The sequence below is a fragment of the Cheilinus undulatus genome, linkage group 5 (genome assembly GCF_018320785.1).
Source record: "Cheilinus undulatus linkage group 5, ASM1832078v1, whole genome shotgun sequence".
NCBI classification, from domain to species: Eukaryota; Metazoa; Chordata; class Actinopteri; order Labriformes; family Labridae; genus Cheilinus; species Cheilinus undulatus.
In genome coordinates, this window is record NC_054869.1 from 22,483,068 (window position 1) to 22,508,080 (window position 25,013).

At 38.9% G+C, this 25,013-nt stretch overlaps 1 protein-coding gene across 2 annotated transcripts; it reads right to left on the reverse strand.

The window, feature by feature from the left end:
• Positions 1-36: 36 nt before the first annotated feature.
• On the reverse strand, positions 37-23,507 carry LOC121509822 (apoptosis-inducing factor 3). Of its 2 annotated transcripts, XM_041787493.1 has the most exons (20): positions 23,160-23,507; positions 18,105-18,297; positions 10,591-10,804; positions 8,425-8,534; positions 8,234-8,343; positions 8,086-8,130; positions 7,912-8,008; positions 7,673-7,785; positions 7,273-7,359; positions 7,079-7,170; positions 6,862-6,992; positions 5,897-6,012; positions 5,596-5,667; positions 3,810-3,873; positions 3,611-3,687; positions 3,417-3,534; positions 3,220-3,318; positions 2,950-3,025; positions 2,701-2,805; positions 37-1,263 (listed from the first exon to the last, which is right to left on the reverse strand). In XM_041787493.1, exons 2-20 carry the CDS (start codon positions 18,133-18,135, stop codon positions 1,224-1,226), a joined length of 1,797 nt encoding a protein of 598 aa, XP_041643427.1. In that variant the 5' UTR covers positions 18,136-18,297; positions 23,160-23,507; the 3' UTR covers positions 37-1,223. The 2 variants fall into 2 exon arrangements, with proteins under 2 accessions (XP_041643427.1, XP_041643428.1); XM_041787494.1 differs by lacking the exon at positions 10,591-10,804.
• Between the last annotated feature and the right edge of the window lie 1,506 nt (positions 23,508-25,013).

Sequence of the window (25,013 nt, forward strand, 5' to 3'; positions counted from 1 at the left end):
CAGCAGGAGTTACACTAAGAATGAACTATGCAAAAAAGTGAGTTGTTGTTGGAAGACTTTTATTGTAAGGTTTAGTTTTTAAAAATGTTGCTCCAGGCTTCTCTTTTTTGTTTTGTTTTTAAAAATTGCTTCGTGTTTCAAGCATCTTGGGATCCTCAGTGCATCAGGATGTAATCATTCATCCACTGCACAAACATTACAAGCAGCTCTGAATGAAATTGAATGTGTCTGTGAAATTACAACAACTGGAGGAAAACAAATTATTGCAACAAACTCTTCTTTAGTTGCCAAAATGACCAGTTAGCCCAAACCACAAGCCTCAGTTCCCTGAGTTAGTAACAAAGAATATTCCTGCTATGAAATATAACCTCAAGCACTTGTAGGATTTATCTAAAGGGGATATCTATGAGTTAGAAAATACAATGATCTATTGTGCAAGCACTATAATGTGATTAAAGAATAATTGTCATTAAATTTGTGCAATCTACGAACAAGGCAGCTGTTACAAAGAGGAACAGTACGTTGTAATCTAGAGACCGTGTTAAAGCTTTGTATGTGTGCGTGCTTGTGTGTGTTTAGGGCCTGTAAAACCCTTATTAATGATTATGATGCAAGTCATTATGAAGGTCTTTACGCATATATTCTTTTCTGATGCATCTCTACATTTAAAACTCTCAGTAAAGGGCCTTATTTGTTCAAATTCTTCATTGTCTTATCGGGCGTATGTGTCAATTATTGCATGCAGATCTAAGGCCTGTAAGTAAGCATCCAACCAAACCTGTAATATAAGACTTAAAAAAGTGTATTCTCTTTTTTTTGTTACAGTGCATTCAGGATTACAGCTATATACAATGTTATTTGTACAAAAGGGAAAATGCCATGCCCCTCCCTGGTTTCTTATTAACAAATTGTACAGGTAGATACATTTTGAATTCAGTATTGCTTAGTTGTTAAAAATGTCAGTAAAGACCAGCCGACACAGTGATGTAGTGTTTCCAGACAGTGTATGGCTCTATCTGTAACACTAAAGTGTCTCTAAAGAACATAAGCCGGTTAAAGTGTTGTCCTTGGGGAAGTGTGGCTCCAAAAGTCCTTTTTTCCCAGTGACTATATGGGAGTGTTTTTGTCCAGGACGTGTATAGCTGCTCAGTGTCACAGCACCATAAGTGTCTATGTGGAGGAGAACTTCAGGTCTGTCCTTGTGACCTTGAGAGGTAAAGTCATTAAGATCCTTTGTCAATCAACCAGGAGATGTCTCCAGTCCTGCAAACCCAGAGAACAAAGCGAGACATGCTCATGTTTATAACAGGATGACAACAGTCTGCTAACAGTGCATTTAAGAAAAAGAGAAAAAAGCTCTTATTTGTTCATACTTGCCAAGCCGTGCTAACATCCTGGAAAGTTTGAGTTTGCATTATTAAAAATGAAAGATATGAGAGACATGAGCAACAGGACAGAAAAAAACAGACCAAAACAGACAAAAATGTGTGATATAACAGCAATGTAGCACAACTATGGATCACAATTAATCTCAGAGTTTCTGTTGTTAACTGCAATCAATCACTCTTTTTGCATTTTGAAATTACACAATTTGTCACTAAAAACTGTTTTTGTTTATTCGTTTTGTATTTTTGTTTAGTCTCAACTCCGAATAATTTACTTTCAGTTGGTAATCAGGAGGTTGTGGGTTCGATCCCTAGCTCCTGCAGTCACATGTGGACGTGTCCTTGTCCCCAGTTTGCTCTCACTGCCGTGTCAGTGGCATGTAAATGGGTATGGCCAATTCTCCATAGCAACCTCTACTGTCAGTGAATGATTAGTTGGATAACTAGAAAAGCGCCACAAGCTCAAGTCCATTTACCATATTTGGCAGATAGATTGAGGGCTTTGTTTTGCCAAACACTAAAATTTTAAAGGACAAGATCAGCAGAGTAAAGAAGAACGGCGTGGTTCAAAGGTGATGCCAAGAGAGTTTCTCTCTGTAGCTTTAATCTCAGTCCATAATCAAATTTTTAAAATAATAATACATTTTTTAAAAAGCATTAATCTTTTATGTTAACAAAAATTACATTTTCTAAGAGATTGATTTTGCAAATGTATCACATAAATTTTTTAACAATCAAAGCCATGCCAAAATGTTATTATTTTTTATGTATAAACTGTTTTAACACCTGTTAAAGATGCTTCTGCGACTAATACTACTTCAAATATCTGCCAAGACACAATTACAGTGTGTTAATAGGTGCATACATTTGCATTTAGTAAGTGTCTTAAACGAAATTGAAGTGAAGCTATTTTTACACAGATCTTAAAGCATTTTGTTTCTTTTTTCTCTCTATAAACCATAAATGAATTGATGGGCATCTACTGTACCAGAACTCGGTCTTTTATGACTTAATGCCTTATGCCTTATTATTAGCACTATTTCTATAGAAATATTGGGAAATCATGAAACACATGAAAAAGACATGTCACTGTATAAATAGTTTAAAATTCCAACTGATGTTAAAGTCATGTAGTAGTCTGTGAGAAGTTTTCAGTAAGTCTTGTATAATACTTTCCATGTGATTAAAGTCAAAAGATTCATGACTGGATGTGTTTTCTGTCAAAGTGATGTCATATGTCATGTTTTCTTCACAGTAAAACCTGAGAAAACTAAAGAACATAACAGCTGGTATAACAGATTTAGGTCTTACTTACTCCACGTCTCTTTTCTTAATCGTCTTTCCAGATCCTAAGACCTCTGCCACTCGGGATACAATAGGATCATAGTTCATGCTGGCAACAGCAACCACCTCCTCACTCCTATAGGTGGACCACAGGGAGGAACAATAATCAGCTAGAATGAAGCTAGAAGATGAATCCTTGATAAGACTGAAGTCTGATAGTAAAATCAATTTATACTGTAATCAAAGAGGAATTAACTAAGGAACAATACATAAAACCTACCTGGTGTAAAACGCCACAAATCTCAGTTCATCCAGATCCCCTTGTATAATGACATCATCAAATCCATCACCATAACCTTTGCAAACAGAAGAAGGAAATTCATATTTTTTAAAAAGAAAAAAAAAAACAGTCGTTTTAAGCCTTGATTGTCTTTTTTATTTTTACAGCTAGGTGGCAGTGTTGTTACCCACACTTGACAACCTTTGACAGTTTCTCTTCTGCTGAATGCAGATGTTTTTAACACCAAACATGTGGTACAGCTGTACATACCTGCATAGCGTATGGTCTTCCCAAACATGGCGGACCAGAAGTAAGGCACAGTTTTGATATCAGTGGCTCTTCCCATCATGCTGAGTGCTGCCACTCTTCCTATCAATGACAAACACCCATGTTAGTACTCTGATTTACATCGCAATAAATGAGAAACACTTAAATACACAGTCTGGAGCAAGCTTTAACACACTCACCGTGTACATGAGCCATCTGCCAGTGAGGGATGTTCACCTTCTTATTGTTCCGTGGTGGAAATGGGAAAATCACTACATCACCTCCTGCGAAAACCCCATCAGCATTTGTCTGCATCATCTGGTGAATGTTAAAGACGTTTATTAAGAAATGGGTCATAAAAATTTCCAATAAGGCTTCAGGATTTTTAAATGACCTTATTAACAGTAATGAAGCCCTTGGAGTCCATGTGGATTCCGCTCTGCTTCAGGAAACCTGTTGCAGGAACACTTCCTGCAAGACAGGAGATGTAAGGCAAATATTTACAAAACTCAATTAGTCATTTCAAGAGAGCTGGATAGTTCGTTGAAATGCCACAAAAGATCAACAGACGTATCTGATATAATTTACACCACCTGCACCAATGACACAGACGTCTGCCCGCAGGACTTTTCCACTCTTCAGCACCACCTCTTTCAGCTGTGAAACATGAAAGATCCAGTGTTCAAAAAGATTTCTAGGTATGCACATTAACAGTATGCTCCATACCTAAAATATTTACTGCTGGGACAGAGGGCAGATGTGCAGTTCTCATCTTTTTTTTTTTTTTATCACTAGTAAAAATATTTACCCCCTTGGATGTTTATCCTTTTTTTGTGAGTCAATCAAGGGCAATATGATTTGGCTTTGTTCACCAAAAAAGGACAACAAAACCTTTTTAATGTAAAAGTGAAAACAGATTTCTACAAAGTAATGTCAATAAAACAAAATACATACTTTAAAAAAAAGTGACTGCATAAATATCCACCCCCTTCTTGTCAGGCTGCAATCACAGCACTGAGTCTGTGTGGATAGATCTAGATCAGGCTTTCACATCTGAACACTGCAATTTTTACTTCATTCTTCTTTGTACTACTGCTAAAGCTCTGTCAGGCTGCTTAGGGATCAGGTATTAACAGCCCTTTTCAAGTCCAGCCACAAATTATCTATTGGATGGAGGTCTGGGCTTTGACCTTGATTCCCCTTGATGACTTTAGCCTTTTTTGTGTAGCTTTCACTGTATTCTTTGGGTCATTGCCTTGCTGGAAAATACATCTTCTCCCAAGCTATAGTTCTCTTGCAGACTGATGACTGTCCTCCATGATTTTCCTATATTGGCCACATTCATTTTACCTCTACTTTTGCAAGCCTTCCAGGGCCAGTTGCTGAAAAGCTTTCCCACAGCATTATGCTGCCACCACCATGCTTCATAGTGGGGATGGTGTGTTTGTGGTGATGTGCAGTGTTTTGTGTCCACCAAACATCTTGTCTGATGACCAAAGAGTACCATTTTGTTTTCATCAGACCAAAGAATTTTCTTCCACTTGACCATGGAGTCCCCCACATGCCCTTTGGCAACTCTAGTCAAGACTTAATATGAGTTTTCTTCAACAGCAGCTTTCTCTCTGCCACTATCCTATAAAGCTTTGGCCAGCAACAGTTGTATGCAGAGTCTCTCTCATCTCATCTGCTGAAGCTTTTAACCCCTTCAGAGTAGTCATAGATGTCTTGGTGGCCTCTTTCACTAGTCTCCTTCTTGCACAGTCACTCAGTTTGTAAGCAGATTTACACATGTGCCATATCCCTTCAATCAAGCCCTCATTCCTGATATGTAACCTGCTTATGTTTCATTCAGATGCTCAGACATGTTTCATACAAACATGTTTAATTTGTTTGAAGCATTACATCTCCAACTGTTGTGGAGACCTGTTATAACACTGAGGAAGAGAGATGACCCAGCACACTCAGGGATGTTGTTTCTATGGCCATTATAACTGAGAACCAGTTATAATGACTTTCTTTTGTCAAAAAAGACAAACATATCCACTGAGCAAATTTTGAGATGCATTTTGTCATTTGAATCAAAGAATCTTGTTTTCAACATCTGTCTGCATTCTCTCTGTCTTACGTACAATTTTGAGTGAAACAGGAGAGGAGGGATGTAAAGTGTTAGGAGGGGAAGGGGGACTGAGGGTTGATGGAGGTGTGTCCAAAGGGAGTATTTGTTTTGGTGTGACAATGTGACAACATTGTCAAAAAAAAGGTGTCATTTTTGTAATAGCCTTGTGTTTCTCTTCTCTACTCATCTTTATCATGGATAAAACAAGGGACTGTAGAGCTTCTGCGCATCATGTCATGCTGTTTCTCTCACTTTCAGAATACCTGTCCATGATGACCAATCATCTCTGACACCTCGTTCAGCATGTAGAACTTCACCCTGTTTGCCTCAAACAGCTGCAGGGACAAAACACACAACACACACTGTCACCATGGGAAAGTATCTACCAGCTGTGTTAGCCTGCTAATGACAACATTTACATTTGTGGTGTCTGCAGTATTTACCATAAAAATGTAACTTGTGTTCTAACAAGGATGGTTTTCTCTGTTTTCAGAGATGATTGCTGTTTCTATCCTTTAGATGTAGTGCTTTATGATCATTGTGCCTTTGAGTGTGTGTCCCTACCTTCATTATGGCTTTCCCTACTCTTTCCCCTAGAGCTTTTTTAAAGGGGACAGGCTCGATCCCGATGACAGAGACTGAGTGGGCTTTGTCTGTTAGAGCTGCAGCCACCTCCATGCCTGCCAACACAACAAGAAACAGCACACAAATAATATAAAAAAGCACAAGGAGGAAAACAGTCGGATAAAAACAACCTAAAAAATAAATGACTGCAGCAGGATGATCACCGAGAGGTTTAATTTTATTAAAAAGGGTGTAAATTATGAGTTTTTATATTTTCCATTATTCATGGACATAGTTTATATAATTAAGGAATACACCACACCATTATGTTCTGTTCAGTGTATATAGTCTGTCTTTAGACACAGAGAAATATCAGTGGCAGGCAGAAATAAACTAGTTTTATTTGAATGGCACGGACAGAAAGAGTTATGAAACTATATATTTTTAGATATTATACACCACATTTACATTTTACTAAATGCATAAATGGATGTTTTCCAACGTCTTTTTCATGAACTCACCCCAGAATATAGACTTTTAAATACCAACCCATAAACTTGCTTCTACTGTTACTAAACAAAGGAAGACCTCCTGAAGGCAGGATGGCTGCCTTTATCAGTTTTTCTCCCTTGTGATGTGAATTTTATCTGTAAAACCAAGACATTGGTTTACTGTACAGTGAATACACCATATGGAGTCCTTAATTCCAATCTAGAAGTAAGCAGCAAAGGTGGGCTAAGCTGAACAGCGTACCTCTACATGTCATCTTTTGTTATTGTTTTGACTGGGAGACACTTGGTGATGGAATTTTCATAGTGTCTTCAACACAAACTCTTTTTAGTAGCTTTAGGAAGCTTAGAATAGGTTCAAAAGCAGCTCAAAAGTGCCAAACATTATGAATTCCTTTTATAAATTTAATTTCATCAACCACAAATGAGAAAAATATGTTGGCAAATTTTTCTCACCAACAAAGGATGTTCCCACAACCACAGCATTCTTGTTGTTGGCCAGCTTTGCTATGCTGTTGGCATCCTCAGGCGTCCTGAGGTGAAACACGTTCTTGACTTCCTTACCTTTGTAGTTCATTGGTTTTGGTCTTTAAGGGAGGAATTTGAATAAAAATGTATTAATATATGATTTTAGCTGGTTTATTTTAATGTGTGCTAAAGTTTTTTTTCTTACTTGCTTCCTGTAGCAATAAAGAGCTTCCTGTACTCCATCCTCAAACCATCTTCAAAAGTCACAGATCGCGTTTTCACATCTACTGCAACAGCCTGAAGCAAACATCATGGGTCAAACTGTAGATTTTTGAAAATATTTTAACCATAATTATATTTATTAGTAACTGTTATGTCATCTCTTAAGATTCCTCTCACCTCTTTCTCTGTGAGCAGCTCAATATCGTGGTCTTGTAGGAAGCTCATCGAGCGCAGTCTCAGCTGCTCTGCTGTGCTTTCTAAGGACTGAGGATCAGTAAGTTAGAGCTTAATCCATCAAAAATCAAATTAAATGAAACAAACTATGGGTATTGAAGTAATATTTCCCAAGCATGGCCTCTAAATTCATCTTTTTGTAGCTCTTTGTGGCCAAAGTTGATTCCCTCTACTATCATGACTGTTTTTTCACTTTCTCTAATTCTTTGTTGTTGTGGGGTGCAGCTAGAGCTCCTGTTTTAGCATCACTGACCAAAGCAGCACCTCTGCAGTCTATTACATAACTGTTTTTGGCAAAGACTGTTTTGTGTTAGATTTACGTGGTCGGGGTCTGTGTACAAACCTTACTCAGTTTAGGCCTGTCATATGGAGGATGTCTGTCCATGGTGCACATGACAATGCGATCTGTGAAGCCCTCTTGCCTCAGTGTCTCAGCACACACCAGACCTGCTGGTCCTGCAAGAATAGTTTCCAGGGATAATGACAGAGAGAGAAATTAAAGATGCTGCTAGAGAGAGTTGAAAAAACAACTGTATTCTTTTTAAGGCATCTGCAGTTAAGAGAAGACATAAACACACTGACCTGAGCCGATGATGAGCACATGGCTGAAGCCTGTGTTGGAGTTAATGACTGCTGAGCATCGAGCCATGGGCTTTGATCTTCTCTGTGACTGGAGAGCCTGGAAAGGATTATTTTTAAAGATTTCAACCCCCTGCTTGGTTTATTTTCTTGTGTATATTCACTGCATTTTTTTACCTGCTTGTTTGCACGAATGATCACTTTTTCCTTTTCAACCCTGACCTGAAGCAAACAGACATGAGTGATATGTACACTTTTTAATGGTGCTTAGAGACATGATAAGGCAGGGAATGTGTTAAGAAACAGCACCAGTGGGGAGGTTCACCTGGAAGGTAGGCAGGCTGTCCAGTCCAGGGAAGTCCTCAATGTCACCTGTTGCAATGTTGAAACACGCACCATGCCAGGGACAGCGCACATGGCCTTTTGACAGCACACCTGGGAGGATAAAAACTAAGTTAATGATTTCATATATCATTCTGAATGTTTAAATCATAACTGACTATATAAATTACTCACCTTTGACAAGTGGTGCTCCATAGTGTGGACATTTGTGGCCCATGGCTGAGAACTCACCATGCTCTTTAATCAACAAAGCCCTGCCACATCCCAAATCAACCTCCCGCATCCTGTCAAAAATGAACAAAAAAACTGAAGACATCCTTGTGCATTCGTATATGAATGATTCATTAACTCATTTCTACATCAGAACTTAGGCTGAAGCTACTCCTTCTGCCTTGAAGCCGCTGATACACATTTAAGACACATTTGCACCACGAGTGAAGTTATTCACTGAGTTAGAGTTCTTAACTGTGACTTTAAGTGCTCTTCAAGGTTGCACAGAGCAGTGGTTACCACCTTTATTCCTTTGAGCCCCCTACTTGTATCTAAGAAAACTTAAGCCCCCCCAGGACCAACACGGAAAAAATAGTGATACTCTGTGGCCAAAATTAACATAAATTTTAATCATTTTCTGTGTAAATCCAAACAAAGTAGCCCTAAACATACATTCTTTTATCCCAAAACATCTCAATGAATTATTTATGTGTTATACTATGATTTCTGTTAATATGTGCAGATCTAATTTTAACAACCTCAGACCAGAGCCTTGTGTCCCCCCCAGAGATCTCTAGCGCCCCACTAAGGGGGACCCGGATGCCAGGTTGGGAACCACGGTTGAGAGCATATCCTCCATTAGTATGAATTAATTTGTTATGAGTTTGACTCAGTTTTTTTCTTGCCAAAGAACCCCTTTGCCACAGAATATCAAGACTTATTACAGCTCTGTCATACTGAAAAATATTTATTTGTTAAATATTTTTCAGTATGACAGAAAAATATTTATTTGTTAAAAGTGTAGTGTAATTACATGTAGTGTAGACCAATAGAGACACTTTAAAAGTTTCACATTTAACTCTGTATGACTTAAATGAACACTGTCAATTTAGCTGTTTTACTTTATTAGGGAAGTGTAACAGCTTGAAAAACCTAGTTGATCTATTCTCTTATTGTTCTTGCCAAAATCATAATTTACCAACAACTTCTCAGTAGATACTCAGTACTTAAAGTACATTTTAAATCAGATTCTTTTTACTTTAACTTGAGTTAAATTGTAGACCAGTTCTTTTACTTTTTTAGTAAATTCTAAACAGAATAACCGTAAGCTACTTTAACTTGAGTACAATAGTCAGGTACTTTTTACACCTCTGACTAACAATTAAAAGAAAAACACAGCTAGGATAACTCTGTATGGATCTAATGAGCAATTTCTGCCACTTTATCTCAATTCAACGGCAGCAACTCTCCTGTGCTTTAAAACTCTGACAGCTGTATTCAAGGTTCAGAGTCATATAAATATGCATGGGACCTGAATAATTGCTTTGATTCTGTGTCCACTAAATCAGCAACTTAAATGTATCAGAAGCATATAAGCATGTTTCAAAATAAAAACAATATTTGAAATCACATTATCTACAGTACATTTATACAACACCAAGCTGGTATGTAAACACATCAGTGTACTGTACAGCAATGTTAGCTAGGAAATAGGTAGACTGAATGCTAATGGTAGCTGATGTCAAATGCTAGGTTTGGGTTATCAAACGCTCCTCTGAATGCTGATCTGGACATATTTTTACTTGCCATCGTCTCTTCAGTTATTTGTCAGTGTGTACGCTGTTAAAATATTATTTGTAAGATTCCTGACTTCTAAGATTGATGCTAATGACGTGCTACCTATAAACTGCATGAATCAGCATTTTAACGGCCTATCGTGAGCATGACGTCACGGCTAAATGGCGACTCGTAAGTACCGGTACATCAACAGTACAGCTGAAGACTGGGGACCTTTACAGCAAGACTTTGAAGGTTTACATGTACTTGATTCATTCTAACTCTCGCTTTCAGATGTAATAAGTTATCTGCTGCTACAGCCTTAATTTGTTTGTTATGATGATTAACTTATGTAAGCTAATGTTTGCTAACGTTAGCAAACTGTAAGGTCAGTAACTTGATGACTATTGCTGTTCTCTTCTCATGATAGGTTTAAGCATTTACCTTAATTGTTAAAAGTGGCGACCGACTGATAAAAGTATTCTCAGTTTTTAAGTTTATTTCACCTTTATGTTTTTCTTTTGGTTTATGGTTCTCTGAGAAAAAAAAACTGCATGATTTTAATTTTCTTACTGTCCATTTTCCAGGTCCTTAACGTGACAGACAGAAACCTCCACATAGTCCCGTGGTTTGTGATAAAGGGGGAGCGCAGTGGGGTCCTCGTCAGAGCTGTGTCCCAGGGCCCCGTTTGGTCTGCAGTCAGCAAAGGGACTCGCCTTGCCATTAGGTGAGAGTCCGTCCACCTCTTTTTCTTTTTCCAGGAGGGAGAGTTCCACTTTAACTTCAACTACACAACACAGACACACATGACTTAGATAAGATATTAAGTGTATAAATGAAGACAGAGCGATGCCAAAAGGATTTAAAATCAATATCTGTTTGAGTTAAATTGGCAGATTATTCAATTTAAATCACCACTCGATTGCACTGTTATTGCTGCACTCTCTTTTTTTTAGTTGTCCTTCTCTGTTGCCTTGAAAGCGGAGTTGCCCTTTCTGCTAAAGACGTACACAACTTTGAGACAAATTAAGTCTGACATGCCACAACTGAGAGCAGGAAGCAGGTGAAAGGAGAAATATGTAAGGGCAGGTTTTCTGCTTCTTCTCTTTCCCTTTGTACCATTCAGCGTGATAACAGATATAATTCAGTTCTTCAAAATGAATCCAAAATTGTCTTCTAAACATCAGGAAGTAAGATATCCTCCTATATCATCTATCCATGAATAAATGATCTTACTAGGAACACAGGATTAACTTCACACTTCTATTAAGAATCCTGGCAAAAATACCCTCCCACACTACTTAAATAAAGGGAACACATCAGTAGAGCTAAAATCAGTATTCAGGTTGTTTCTTTCTCCTTGAAAACAGACCTTACTAGGGCACAGGATGCTTAATTGTCTTTTGTGAGACATTCAGTTTCTGTCTAGACATGTGATGTGTTGTTTGGTATATATTTCTGAACATTAAGAATTGGTTGTGTAACTCGGTTTTTTTCACTGCTGCAGGCTTTATCTGTTGGGCTGGAAAAATGTGCTGATCATCCAGTTCTTACACAGTAATCTGGCTGGAATTTTCTCCTGCTGAGCAAGCCTTAATTAAAATCAATGGAAAATCATAATAGTGAGTGCAATTGCAGTAGAAAAGAAAGAGAAAGCTTTGCACAGCTGAAGAGATGCTTCTGCTAAATCGCTGCATTGATGCTTCAATTGATCAGCACTTAAAAAGTACTCTCTGTTCCAAAAAAGAAATCTCTTAGGCTTTTATTTGAGCTTTGAATTGTTTTAAGCTTTAACACAGCATTTATTGGTGCACAAGGTGCTTGGAGGGTTCTATTTCACAATATTTATAACCCTGCTGTATTCATTCACATTTACAAATAAAAAAGACAGAGCTTAAAGTCCATGAACATTCCCTTGTGTAGATCCTGTTATACTTCAAATTGTAACCCCACTCTAAATTAGATGTATTACTTTATTGTATGTTCATTGGTCAACTTAATTTATTATCTGTTGCACTTGTATTCTAGGTTTGAGACTATTAAAAGTGGTATCACCTTTAATATTTATCTACCTACATCTCAAGCAAACACACAATTTTAACCCTGGAATGTTTTGGTGAAGACTTTAGATGAATTTTGTAAGGGAAATAACTTGCCCAAAGTGTAATTTTAACTCCATTCTGTGTGAAATGGTCTTCAGTGTTGGAGTTATTTGACAGTGTTGGTCCACCAGTGTTAGTTCGACTCTGCAGATTTCAAATCTGGGGGATGTGTGGGTAGAGTTCCCCATCATGCCCTTGGGCAGAGTGGTTAGATGTGTTTTTACTGTGTTAAGTTATGTTTGGATGTTGCCTGGTGTACTGTGATCTCTGCTGGGATTTTTTTTTCTCATGATTCTGGTGGATTGTTGTCATTTTTGATGTGAGACACATTTGCACCATGAGTGAAGCTATCCACTGAGCTGAAGTTACTGCCTGTGATTCTAAATGATCCTAAGTGACATGTAGTGCATCAGTATGCGTTGCCTTGCTATTATTTTGACTCTCTGCTTTTTTCTTGCCAGAGGAGACCCACCTTGCCAACAGATTTTCGAGAGTAACTGCAGCTCTGTCATACTACAGTATATACATTTAAGACTTTCAAAAGTGTAGTTAAACTATATGTTATGTAGACTACCAAAGACACTTATAAAGTGTTGAATTTAACTATTTGAGTTAAATTAACGCTGTCAATTTGCTGTGTACTTTAATAGTAATAGCTTGGACTTATATAGCGCCTTTCATGAGACCCAAGGTCGCTTTACAGAAGAGTGGAAAACAAGACACAAAACAAAAGACAAACACTAAGTTGAGTGTATGTAGGAGGCACATTTAGGAGAGACTGTAAGCTGTGGTGAACAGGTGGTGCTTGAGGAGTTTTTTAAACGTGTCCAAGGATGGAGCATTGCAGATGTTTTCAGGAAGGGAGTTCCAGAGAATGGGGGCTGTAGTCCTGAACGCTCTGTCTCCATAGGTGCAAAGTTTGGTGATGGGAACTGTGAGAAGGCCAGTGTCTAAGGACCGGAGGCTCTGGGTTGGAGTATATGGATGAACGAGGTCAGAGAGGTACTGAGAAGCAAGGGCATGAAGGGATTTGTAAGTGAGGAGGAGGATTTTGTATTTGATTTGGAATGTAACTGGGAGCCAGTGGAGGTGGATGAGGGTAGGGATGATGTGCTGCCAGGGCCTAGTGCGGGAGAGAACCCTGGCAGCAGAGTTTTGGACGTATTGGAGCCTGTCCAGGGCTTTGTGAGGTACCCCAGACAGGACTCCATTACAATAATCCAAATGGGAGCTGATGAATGAGTATATGAGTGTCTCTGCAACTGAGTCTGTGAGTGATGATTTGAGTCTGGAGATGTTCTTTAGATGGAAAAAGGCAGTTTTAGTTACAGATTTGATATGGGACTGGAAGGAGAGGGTGGAGTCCATGATGATGCCCAGGTTTTGGACCTCGGAGGATGGGCTGATGGGATTGCCGTCCACATGAAGTACGAGATCTCCAACCTTCCTTAGTAGTGCTTTGGGGCCATGACCATGAGCTCTGTTTTATCGCTGTTTAGTTTGAGTTTGTTGGCTGACATCCAGGTTTACTTTGATAAAGAGGTGTTACTTTACTTGAACAACCTGGTTGGAGATCTAATCTCTTGTTCTTGCCAGAGGAAGGATCATATTTTACTGTACAACTCCTTGGTAGCTACTCAGTACTAAAGTAAACTTCAAATTAAATACTTTTGTACTTTTACTAGAGTAGATTTAAAGACCAGTACTTTTGCTTAAGTAAAATTTAATCCAAATTTCCTACTTTTACTTGAGTACAGTGGTTGTGTACTTTTTCAACCTCTGATAGGACCACTGTTAAGTTCTCTGGTTCAGTCTTTTTGTGGTGGAACTTGTGGCCTGAAGGTGGAATTAATTTCAGTACTTTCTCTTGCTGGGTGCCACTTTGATTTATTTATTTTTTTATCAATTGAATCTGCAGCCTCTAGTTAAAAAAAATGAAGTAAACACAGAAGTATTAATAATATAGTTCCTTTAGTGGCCACTTGCGGCTGGCCCCAAAGGTGGGTAATACCTCATGTGGCCTCATTATACAATTTTACTTTTTTATTTAACCTATTTAACCAGATGAAGACTTGTTGAGATCGAGATCTCTTTTACAAGGGTGATCTGGCCAAGAGATCAGCAGCACAGGTCGCAATAATAAATTCATATTGAAAAGACAGAACACAATCAATAAGTTGAAATAAGTTAAAAGCTCATTTGCATTTAAGGTGCCGTAATTGAGGTCACAGTAACAATTAGGGATGAGTACCGAATTCTGTACTTTTTTAGGCACCAACTGAATTCCGTCGGTACTACCGAGTACCGATTCATGTAAAATCAAATGGTACCATGTTTCGGTACCTAAACGCATCCTTGTGACTGCAAGAGAGTGGAAGAGTAGTCAATATTCCATGCCGGATGCAAACGCAGCATTGCACGCACGTGAGTAATGACGTCGGTAGCAGCTAACTGAATCGACAACACAAGCATGGCTGATCGGCTCCCGCTGTTTCCTGCTCATTCGCCTCCCTCTCTTCTCGCTCTCTCGGTAGGTAGTGGGTAGTTATAGTAGTTTAAGTTTTACATGTTGGAGTAATTTTTTAAAAACACTTTTTTAAACACTGATATTTGCTAGTGTTTTGATATTGAAAATTCAGAAGTTTTGAGGTTATATAACATTTATTATTGTATATTATTCACACTCGAGAGTACCGAAAATGGGTACCGTTGTGTACCAGTATCGGTTCACAGGTACCGGGAACCGGTACGGTACTGGTTCAAATGCGAAAGGTAACCATCTCTAGTAACAATTCAAAAACACAGGCGTATATTCATGGTCTTGAGTTGTCTATCATTTAAGATAGAACGTAAGGCTTCAAGTGGAATGACTTCTGACAGTTTGAAACCGGTCTGGAGAGGATTGCATACAGAGGATGCTGCAAAAACGAACGCTCTTTTCCTCAGTTCAGTCTGAACGCGAGGAACAAGCACACAATGCACACTTTACACCACAGTTTAACATCTCTACAGCGAGGTGCTAAAATTATTCTGGAAACTGTATGTTATATTCTAATTGATAAACCTGAATTCTTTTCAACAATTATGTGCGTATTTGTTTTGAGTGACAGATAGATGTCTCTCCTGATGTCATATTAGCAAATTCAGTCAGTGCATTTAGACTCTTTATCATGTTTTGGTGCCTTTTGAAGTATTTTTAAAACAAAACTCAAAAAAATTATATTTCTTCCTCCCCTTTTATTGTAATAACTTTAGCGGTACTGCTTTTGGTGTTGGAATCTCTATTTACATGCTAGCGCTGACTAGCATGTGTGCAGCTCATCATACCTTGTTTGTTAGTCTGTTGTTTTACAATGACTGGTTTATTTCTGGTTATTGTGCATGATGAAGAATTGCTGTTAGCATTTCCTTACAGGTGCTGGTTGCTTGCTGTCATGGTGAATTGGAGTAACTGCTCTTATTTGAGATGTGGCTAAATGTGTGAAAGTGTGTTACGCAAGCTCTCATTTATTAATGAGATCAATAAATAAGTTCTTTCAGCTGCTACTTGTAGAAATTCATTCCCTGTAAACTGTTGAAAACTAGCTCATTATCCAGCTAATAATTTTGCTTCCTCATGCTCCTCTCCTATACCAGCCACTGGTATCATTATACTTCCTAATTTATGGCTACATTAAAATAAGATGGTGTCAGGCATAAAACAGAATCAAAAACTTTAAAATAGCACTTCAGAGACTAAACGGTAACCCCCAAATAGGCTTTTATCATTTTTTAAAAGCAGTCCATTGTATTAGTTATCGGAAATTTTAAGGTTTACAAATTAAGCTTCTTTTTTTTTTTTGTCCCTGTTATCAATCATAACTTGCTAGGTTTGGTTTCAGTCACCATTTCCTCATAACAATAGCAGAGAAAAACGTCAAAATTATGTTCAGGCACATGTGAATAGGGGATTTTTTTTCCTGGGAATATTGCCACTGAAACCTAGTAGTACATAATCCTCAAATTTCAAAGGCTTTCAACAGTTGTTAATTGTTGTGTTACCTAATACAGGGAGAGATGGAGGTCACACGGTGACTCACACACATTTACTGGTCCTCATAGCCTGACTGCCATCAGCCCCTTTCCACCTCTTGGTAAACAAATTACTCAAACCCTTTCTTTCACCTCCAAACGACACTTCGAACAGATGATCTAGACTCTTTTTCTACGCTCAACTGAATGACAGATAAAGTTTCCTTTTATAATGCCACCTGTAAGACTGCAGTGGAACACTGAAAATGGATACAGATGCAGAAGCATCATCATTTTGTATTCATGTCTCTGTATGTAATCCTCTTGACCATAGATGCCACAGCGTGCATTGAAATTCCTCCCACACACAACACTAAACTGCACACAGAGGAGGCTGAATGTGATATATAACAGGATTTGGAGGCTGTAGGTAGCTTTTAAAGGATTCCAACCGAACAAATTGCCCATAACATATTTTCTAAAGACAAAATATTTAATTTTTACTGCAAAAAATGGTAGTTTTTCCAATAGAAGCTGTAAATTATATGTAATGTATCGACTGGATTCTGTTATCACTATCCATACATAAATTTATGCTGTAGAGTACCTTATGTCTACATTAGCTATGGAACTCTATGAACTCCTTACATCTCTGTACTTAACTATTTAACAACCTGACACACCAGATGGATGTGTTTCACACATCCATCTGGGAAAGCTTCAAAAGGAAACGTTTGAGAAAGGCAGAGGCTTTGAAAAAAACTTGGAGTGTGATTGGGTGAACGCTCTGTCTGTCACATCTCTATGGGCCAATCAGAGCAACAAAACACATGACGTAGCCGCTATCGAGCTGTGCGTGCACAGCTACTGAGGAATAGTGCGAAACATGGCGACTATAGACATGTAAGTACTCGACTTTTATCGTTTTTGAAAAGAAAACAACTCACTGCTGTTCTTTGTTCTTCTATTAAGGAGGAAATGCCAAGTTCTGATAAAACTGGAGCTTTAGCAGCATCCACGCTAATCTCTTCCTCCATAACTGCACCAGCTCTTGCTGCTGCTTGTTTGCATCCCAACTCTGCTGCGCCTGGAAGTACTGCCCCTTGTCGCTGATTGGTCCTGTCACTTTCTAACCGGGCCCAAACGGTTCAGATGGAAACTTTGCAAGATGGATTCGCCAGTGATAAACAAGAAAACGGGCGTATCCATCTGCTTTGCAAGGTTATATTTAACATTGATCAGATTCAAACTTGAAATCTAAAGTTTTCATTTAGAGCTGTGCAATGCAAATTAGGTATGATCAGTAATCCAATAATATATTGATATTCATATGTGGAAATATTATATACACAGTAATTTATATGTACAAAACAGTTAAATATCACCAAAGCTTAATGTGAGCACTTAGAGCACAACAGCATCTACATGTCTCGTAATGCAATTTAAAATCACAACAAAGATGGACGATTTAAGTTAATTAAGTAAAAGTTTATATGATACAGTACTCTGCTTTAACCAGCAGGTGGCCCTATATGGCTTGGCTTCTTTTTTCTATGTCAGTAGCTGAAGAAGAGAGGATTTTAGACATCAAGAAGCACAAGAAGAGTTAGAGCTTTAGACTAGACAAACAGACATAAATAGCACAACCAATGTAATGAGGCACTTAAAACTGCAGCTAATATTATTCATAAGATGAATTATATATTTTGTAATTATAAAAAATTAGGAAATAGTTGACAAATTGTGAAAATATTGTATCTCAAACACAGTACACTGATTAGGTATTGTACCTTTAGTTGAGTGTGTTGTTACAACCCTATTGCCCTAACCCTATTAGGAGTATACTTAATAACAATAGTATAAAATTTAGTACATTTATCATTAAGTAAACCAGACTATCAGATGTTGTTGGGATTAAATACATTACTTTGAAACCCAACTCCTCTGAGTGAGATTGGATGATATTTTGGTTACCTGGTTTGGTTTTGGAAAAGCATCCTCCCATGGTGAGCCTGGGATTGAGGGGCACCCAGGGCAAGGGAGGGGAGGAGCGGTCAAATCCGTGGGCTGGGCTGCCTGGTAGGGAGGTAACGATAACACAGAACCATGCGTATGAGAACCTGCAGGTCCGGGCTGGCCATCGCACACATTAGCTCCTCCACATAATCTGAACAAACAGAGAGATTGACATTAGAACAATATGCTCCAACAAATACACACACACACCAGACGCATCTGTGTGCCAATGGTTTTAATGATGAGTGCTGTCATGAATTAAACTTTTCTTCTCACATACTTTGACTTATTTGTTGTTGTTTGGGCTCTTTTCAGTTGAATCTTTTCACTTACAAATTCCTCTTTTAAAATGACAAAACATTTGGCCCTCATTTCTTTGTACTTTTTAATGCTCCCACTAATCAATCATAGTCATTGACTGTTTGTTTTAAAGACAAAAACTGGTCTGAAGTATTAAAGGGAGTCAGGATTTGACTGCCAAGAAAAGCTAGCCTGTGTGTGTGCTTGTGTGTGTATAACATGTTAGTTCTTGTAAAAAGGAAGCCATTGTGATAATTAGGAACATTTCCACACACTTTGTTACCTTTGTTCATGCATATTGCATGGGAAAGCGTTAAATATTAACAGCACTCTGACACATTAACTTTCTCGTCACACTGGGCTTTATAGGGAAGCAGGGGCCCCTTCAGTTTCAAATCCCCCTTGTTTTTTTTTGTTGCCACGTTGCCCTCACATTTCTGCCCGCTCTGGTATTCCAGCCTCACATACAGTTAGTTTTTTCCTCACACAGAGCTGGCAGCTATGAATCTGTGTAGACGAGGGGATGGCAGGTGTATTACTCCACATCCATCCATCACCAAATTATCCTTTGGAGGTAGGAGTAAAAGGACTGTTTGATATTCTGAGCACATCTTAATGTCCTTGAACTTTAGAAAAAAAAAAAAGGTGCAGTGTTGAATGGAGCACTGCTCAGAAAAAGATCCTGAGGACAAATGAGATTGGAAAGATCTCTGATTGATCACAACTTTGCAGCAAAGTTTCAGATTGTAAACTGGGAAGCATTTTTCTTTTTCATTTTAATATAAATGTTTGTTTAGTCGTGCTGGACATGGTTGCTACTCTCAGGAACATGTTTAAACATGTAGAATCTATTAACTTTCTCTGTCTTCATACTTTTATTCCATCACATTAAATATTAGAAAATACAGTTTTTGAATTATTCCATTATATCTATAAGGCCATTAACGATGACTATGTTATGATTAGGTTAATAATTCCCATCAATTTGACATGTAGCCTTACAAAAACCATTAAGGCCCTTTGACAACTTCTCATCCAAGTGTGATTGTCCTTCTTAACTTCTCACTTCTCTTTGAAATTGGCGTGGTGCAAAATAAACTTAATACAGATTCAGCAGCATTTACCTTCCTTGTCTTGATTTTCCCCTTAAAAACCCCCAGACCCCCCAAAATTTACTTTGTAATCTTTTGTGGGTCAGACCATCACATAAGGAATCTTTGGACTTAACTAACTGTCTACTAACTTAATCGATATTAAAAGTAGATGGGCCTCCTTGGTAAGTAAAAAGTTGATGAAATCTGAGATGTGTCAATCACTTTTTACTGAGTTTGATTTCAAACCCTTGTCTTGTACTGTTGTTTAATTCTTTATTTTCTATACATATTACCTCAAGAAAATGTAGATACTTTTGGCGTGACTGTGGCTCATTGGTGTGGAGTTTATTGTGTCTCAGTCAGAGAAAGTCAGTTAGCCAGGTGGTTATGTCCATGCACCTCATGTACAGAGGCTGTTCTCTAAAAGCAGTGGCCTGGATTCAACTCTGGCCTGTGGCTCCTTTCCATATGTCATCCTCCACTCTCTCTGTCTCTATCTCACCCTTTCTCTCCGCAGTTTCTGAGTACACACTGTCTCATCACCCTAATAAATAATGAAAAATAAGGATGAGTGTGACACTTAAGCTATGTCCCATTTCAGGGGCTGCATTCTTTGAAGACTGGTAATGTCACATTGTTGAGCTGCAGTATATCCAAAGGTTGGCTCAGGGCTACAGGATTTTTGGGTCGTTGACGACTGCTCCATGTCAGACTATGCAACAAAACTCTCGTTCTGTCTTGGCCGACACAACAAGTTTGATCCTAGCGCTCATCGTATGCCGACGTCATCCCTGTCGCCACGACTTCATGTGAGTCCGCAGGTTGTCAGGGGGCAGGTCAAAGAGATTCATTGTTTGCCAATTTAAACGAACCGGTTGCTGATCAAAAAGACTTTTAAATGTGTGTAGTTAGTTTCTGCTCAAGTTGAATAGCTATCACTAAGTATATAAACAAAAAAAAAAGGGCTTTGAAACTTCACATTATCTTTAAAATAATTGGTAAAGTTAAGTGATATAAGTTATTCTGGTGTAACGGTTGAGGTTGCTAGTTGAATTAAGACTTAGAAGTAAAGGGAGTGGGCAGAGATAGCTGTTAACATGAAAAGGAATCCTCCTTTTCTGTCTCATTCCAGTTTGGCCAAAGAGGTCCACAGAGGCTGTGAAGGTGGGTCCTTCATAGGCTGGTACCGCTGAATGAGTGCCTTTAAAAGCACTTTAGAGAGGTCATAGGACTAGAAAAACAAATGAGTACAGTCCATTTACCATTTTACGTGTTTTTGGACTGTTTCTTTAAAAATATTTACTTAATTAGCAGTTCCTGAAAGAATTTTTACAGTTTGACAGTAAGTGAAACCCAGAAATTGATTTTTTGTCCAATATCAAACAAGAATTTCCAAACTGATTGTCTTCTACTAGTGGGAAGCCTCTTTTTGTATTTCTTCCTAATGCATCTTTGATAAGCACTCAAATGTTTCTTGGGACAGTAGCCATTGTTGTTCTTTGTATGACTTAATACAGACAGCAACATATGAAATCACTTCATGCACAGAGCGGCATGTTACCCCTTTAATAATTTGTCACCTCTGAAATTTTGATGAACAACAAATTGGATCACATGGAGCTGCCATCCTGGAGTTCCAGCGAGCTCAAGATATTTTGTGCAAAACTAAAGTAGGTTAAGCAGATTTGGTCCTCACAACATATGACGCAGATCCCGCTCTCTCACTGTTGGGCCTGTCCCCAAGCAGTGCTAATAATCCTGCTGCAAACAAGCTGTCAATTTCACTCACTTGCCTACAAACGTAATACCTGTTACTGGAATGTTGGAGGGGAGATTAAACAAAATGCAGCTCCTGGTATGGGGCGAGGTTGCCATACTGTAAACTGGCAATGAAAAAAAAAACAAAAAACAAAAACAAAGCAGGAATGTTTTGAGCTCTGACATTCACAAACATAATTCAGAACTGGCATTAAAACACAGCAAACAAGGGAACATGAATACACTATGATTGACACTTGTACGGTGTTATTACAGTTAAAGAACCTCTTTATTTCTGCTCCACATTAAGTGAAAACCCTGTATTATTCATTCTTGGTGACAAGCCACTTTCCAGCATTTGAAAGGCGCCACACTCTCAGCAGGACCTGAATGAAAGAAGAGCTGCTGGCCTAAAGGCTCTTTCACCTTCAACCATCCAAACTGAATGTAAGTTTTATTCAAACTCTTGTTTGGCAGGTAGGTTAGCCTGTAGTTAAAGATTAGGACTCTCTGATCCTCAGCTGATAATAGACAAGAGCTCATAGCAATCAAACCACAACTCACACTCCTCTTTCCTTCCCTTTCTCACATTTTCCTGGTTTGTGAAACAACCAGATAAGCCGAGGAATCATCTCATGATTGCGTAAACTGACTGTTGAGCAAAAGGCCTCACTCACTGGGCTCTTTGTGGTTATATATTTTGTTTATCTTCAGCTTAAGGAGGCATTCAACGTAAGGGTCAAGTGGGTGAAATTGTTGGGGGGTTTAATCTTTGATCTTTGTAAACTTTTTCTGCCTTTCTTAGGAGAAGTAGAAGAGTGTTTCAAGCCATGTTTGAAGGCAGATTTATGCTATTATATCATCAATAGGATGTGTCCCAAATTGCCAAGAAGCTTTTGATTAACTTCCATTTACTCCATTACCTACGTGTCATAAGTATGAAAGAATAAAGAGCGGATTTCAGTTTGCTACAATCTCTATTAAGAAGCTCTAAGAGGTGACACAATCAAACAGTGTGAGCACATTCACATAATTTCTGGAAAAGTTTGCACAAATGTTGATAATGGTTTGCTTTTAGATAAATGTCGGTCATTATAACCAACTCATAGGCAAGATCTGAAGAGCTGAGGTCCCTTATACTTCTTGTATTTACAAATTTTGTTCATAAAAAGTTTAAAAAGATTAAATAAAAGGACAAGGTTTGCCTCATGATTTCACTCTTAAAGGGTTTAAATTTAAACTCGAGTCAATCCTTAATGTTATATACATAGATGCCACGTGGCTGAAGAAAACAAAGATTACACTTTCATTCAGCTTGTTAACTGTGGCACCTCAAGACTTAAATATATTTCTTCACGCTTTTCTTCATTTACAAAGTTGACCCAAACGTCCAACTACTCTCAGGTCATTTTGCTGCTGATTAAAGCAATAACCTCTCCATGATGTCATGGAAAATTCGAACTCGATGTGCCACCATATAACAATTCAGTTTTGAGCATTTCTCACAGGAGCAAAGTCTAAACAAAACAAATATTTAAGTTCCATGAAGAAAGTGTGGGAGCTTCTTTGTGTTATACATTTTTAAAATGAAGTCCGTAGATTAGTTTGGTCCTTTTTACCCAGACCTGGCCTGTGCATTAATAAATTTACTGTAGCTTTGTTGTGACTTGGTTGAATAGACTGCGGTATAGTTCATGCCTCTCCAGGGAACAAGACAGCAACTTCTATACAAGTACTCTGTGTGCCCATACAGCACCGATGCTGGCAAATCCACATGAAGAAATAAGTCTGAACACATCACACTGAAAGCCAATTAAAGAGCCACATTAACCTGAATGTAGAAATAAACGAGGCATCTTACCAGTGTGCATGGAGCAGGTGTACTGAGATCCTGTCAAACTCCCCAGTGCTCAGCTTCCCCTGCAGAGCTCGGCAGCATATTAGCACATGAGTCTCCCAACAAATCCTGTCCACTGGAGTATTCCCAGTCTGTGTGTCTCTCTGTACCCTCCTCCGCTCTCCTCTTCTGCCTCTTGATGCAGCACAGACTCTATTGAGTGTGTGTGAGTGATTAAGTGTGTGTGCGCCCCTCACAGAGCCTCCCTTCCCTCCTCTAGCAGCAGCAGCAGCAGCAGCAGTGGACTGAGCCGACCGGTCGTGGGAGTTGCTCGCTTTCTCCGGCCGAGTCTGCAAGCACAGCATGGAAGACCTTTGCCAGTTTCTCAGCTGTATGCAGTATTGATGGAGTTGCTGAGGGGATGCTAACACAGCATGAATCTCACCACTCTCTGTTCTCGTCCTCCCTCCCGCCCACCCCCCCACTCCTCCTCTGTGTCTTTCTCAAACATACACACTCTCTCTCTCCTTTCCTGCCCAGACCCTTTCAGACTCGCTTTCAGATGTTTAAAGACCTGACTTGCCAGTTAAGCCTGATCAAACACTTGCTGCCCTCCCCGCTACACTGCCTGCTCTGACTGCCCACTTATCACACTGCCTGCCTGCTTGCTGTGCATGTACTGTGCTTCATGCCTGTACTGCTGCAGGAGGATCAGCTTTTGTTCAAACTTACCAGTGTTATATTTACTGTACTTACACTGACCAGTAGGAGACAACAGGAGATGTAAACATGCTTTAACAGCTCTTACAGTGTGTCTGTGTTAAACTTCAGTCAGCAGGCAGCAGAGGGAGAAGGAGTGAAAGTGCAGTTGGTGCAGTAAATACCAGTTTCAGTCAGGGTGGGGCAGGATTATAGGTATACTGGGCCTTAAAGAAATGAGCCCTCAACATATTTCCATTCCTTATGCTCCCTGTGTAGAGGGAACTGTGCCGCCCCTTTAAATAACAGCTGCAAAAAGGTCATTCACCTGATAATCTTTGAGTCAAATCCATGGGAATTATGACAGCAGTGACACATGATGGTGACCAGTATGCAGCATTAACAACCTGTGCAGACTGTCACATTAAAACATATTAGAGGAGATTTCTGCTGTCTTTCCACTTTGTGCTGACAGCTGACACGTGCACATGTGTTCCAGCGTCACCATGTTTGTGTTGTTCCCTGCATGTGTTCGAGCACATTTAAAGGCATGTTTGAGCCAGAGCTGGGGGGGGGGCACATGTACAACAAGATGACTGATCAGGCTGTCCCAGCATGAGGGGAGGGCCCATACATCATTCAGTTAATTGAATTACAGAGGGGCTCTGTTTTGCAGAATGCAGCATCTAAAAAACCCAGATTAACCGAGACAAAAGACAGCAACGAATCTTTATATAAAATTATAGCCTACTAAAGTATTACTGTCAGCTGTAATAACAGCACATTTGTAAGATCTGAACATCAGTGAAGACTGTGAGCATGTTAATATCTATCTGTATAGCTGTATATGATATACAGTGATTCCAGTAATGTTTTCGAATCTTTTCATGATTCGTTGTGACATCCAAAATCAGCTCCAATCATCACAATGTACGACAGTGTGCTAAAGCCAAACAGTCTATTAAGGACTAAGAGGAGCTGCTGATGCCAAGTCCCTCCCTTAAGAGAAATTTAACACAGAAAAGCTGCAGCACTGGAATGCAACTCACACTGAAGACATCCTTTCTGTGGTGCAGGGACTCTAAACACCAGCAGTGTTGAATATCTCATGCTCTTCCCATTAGCTGCATCTGACCCAAACATGTCTCAAGAGTTGGTTCTTGTTTATATAGAATAATT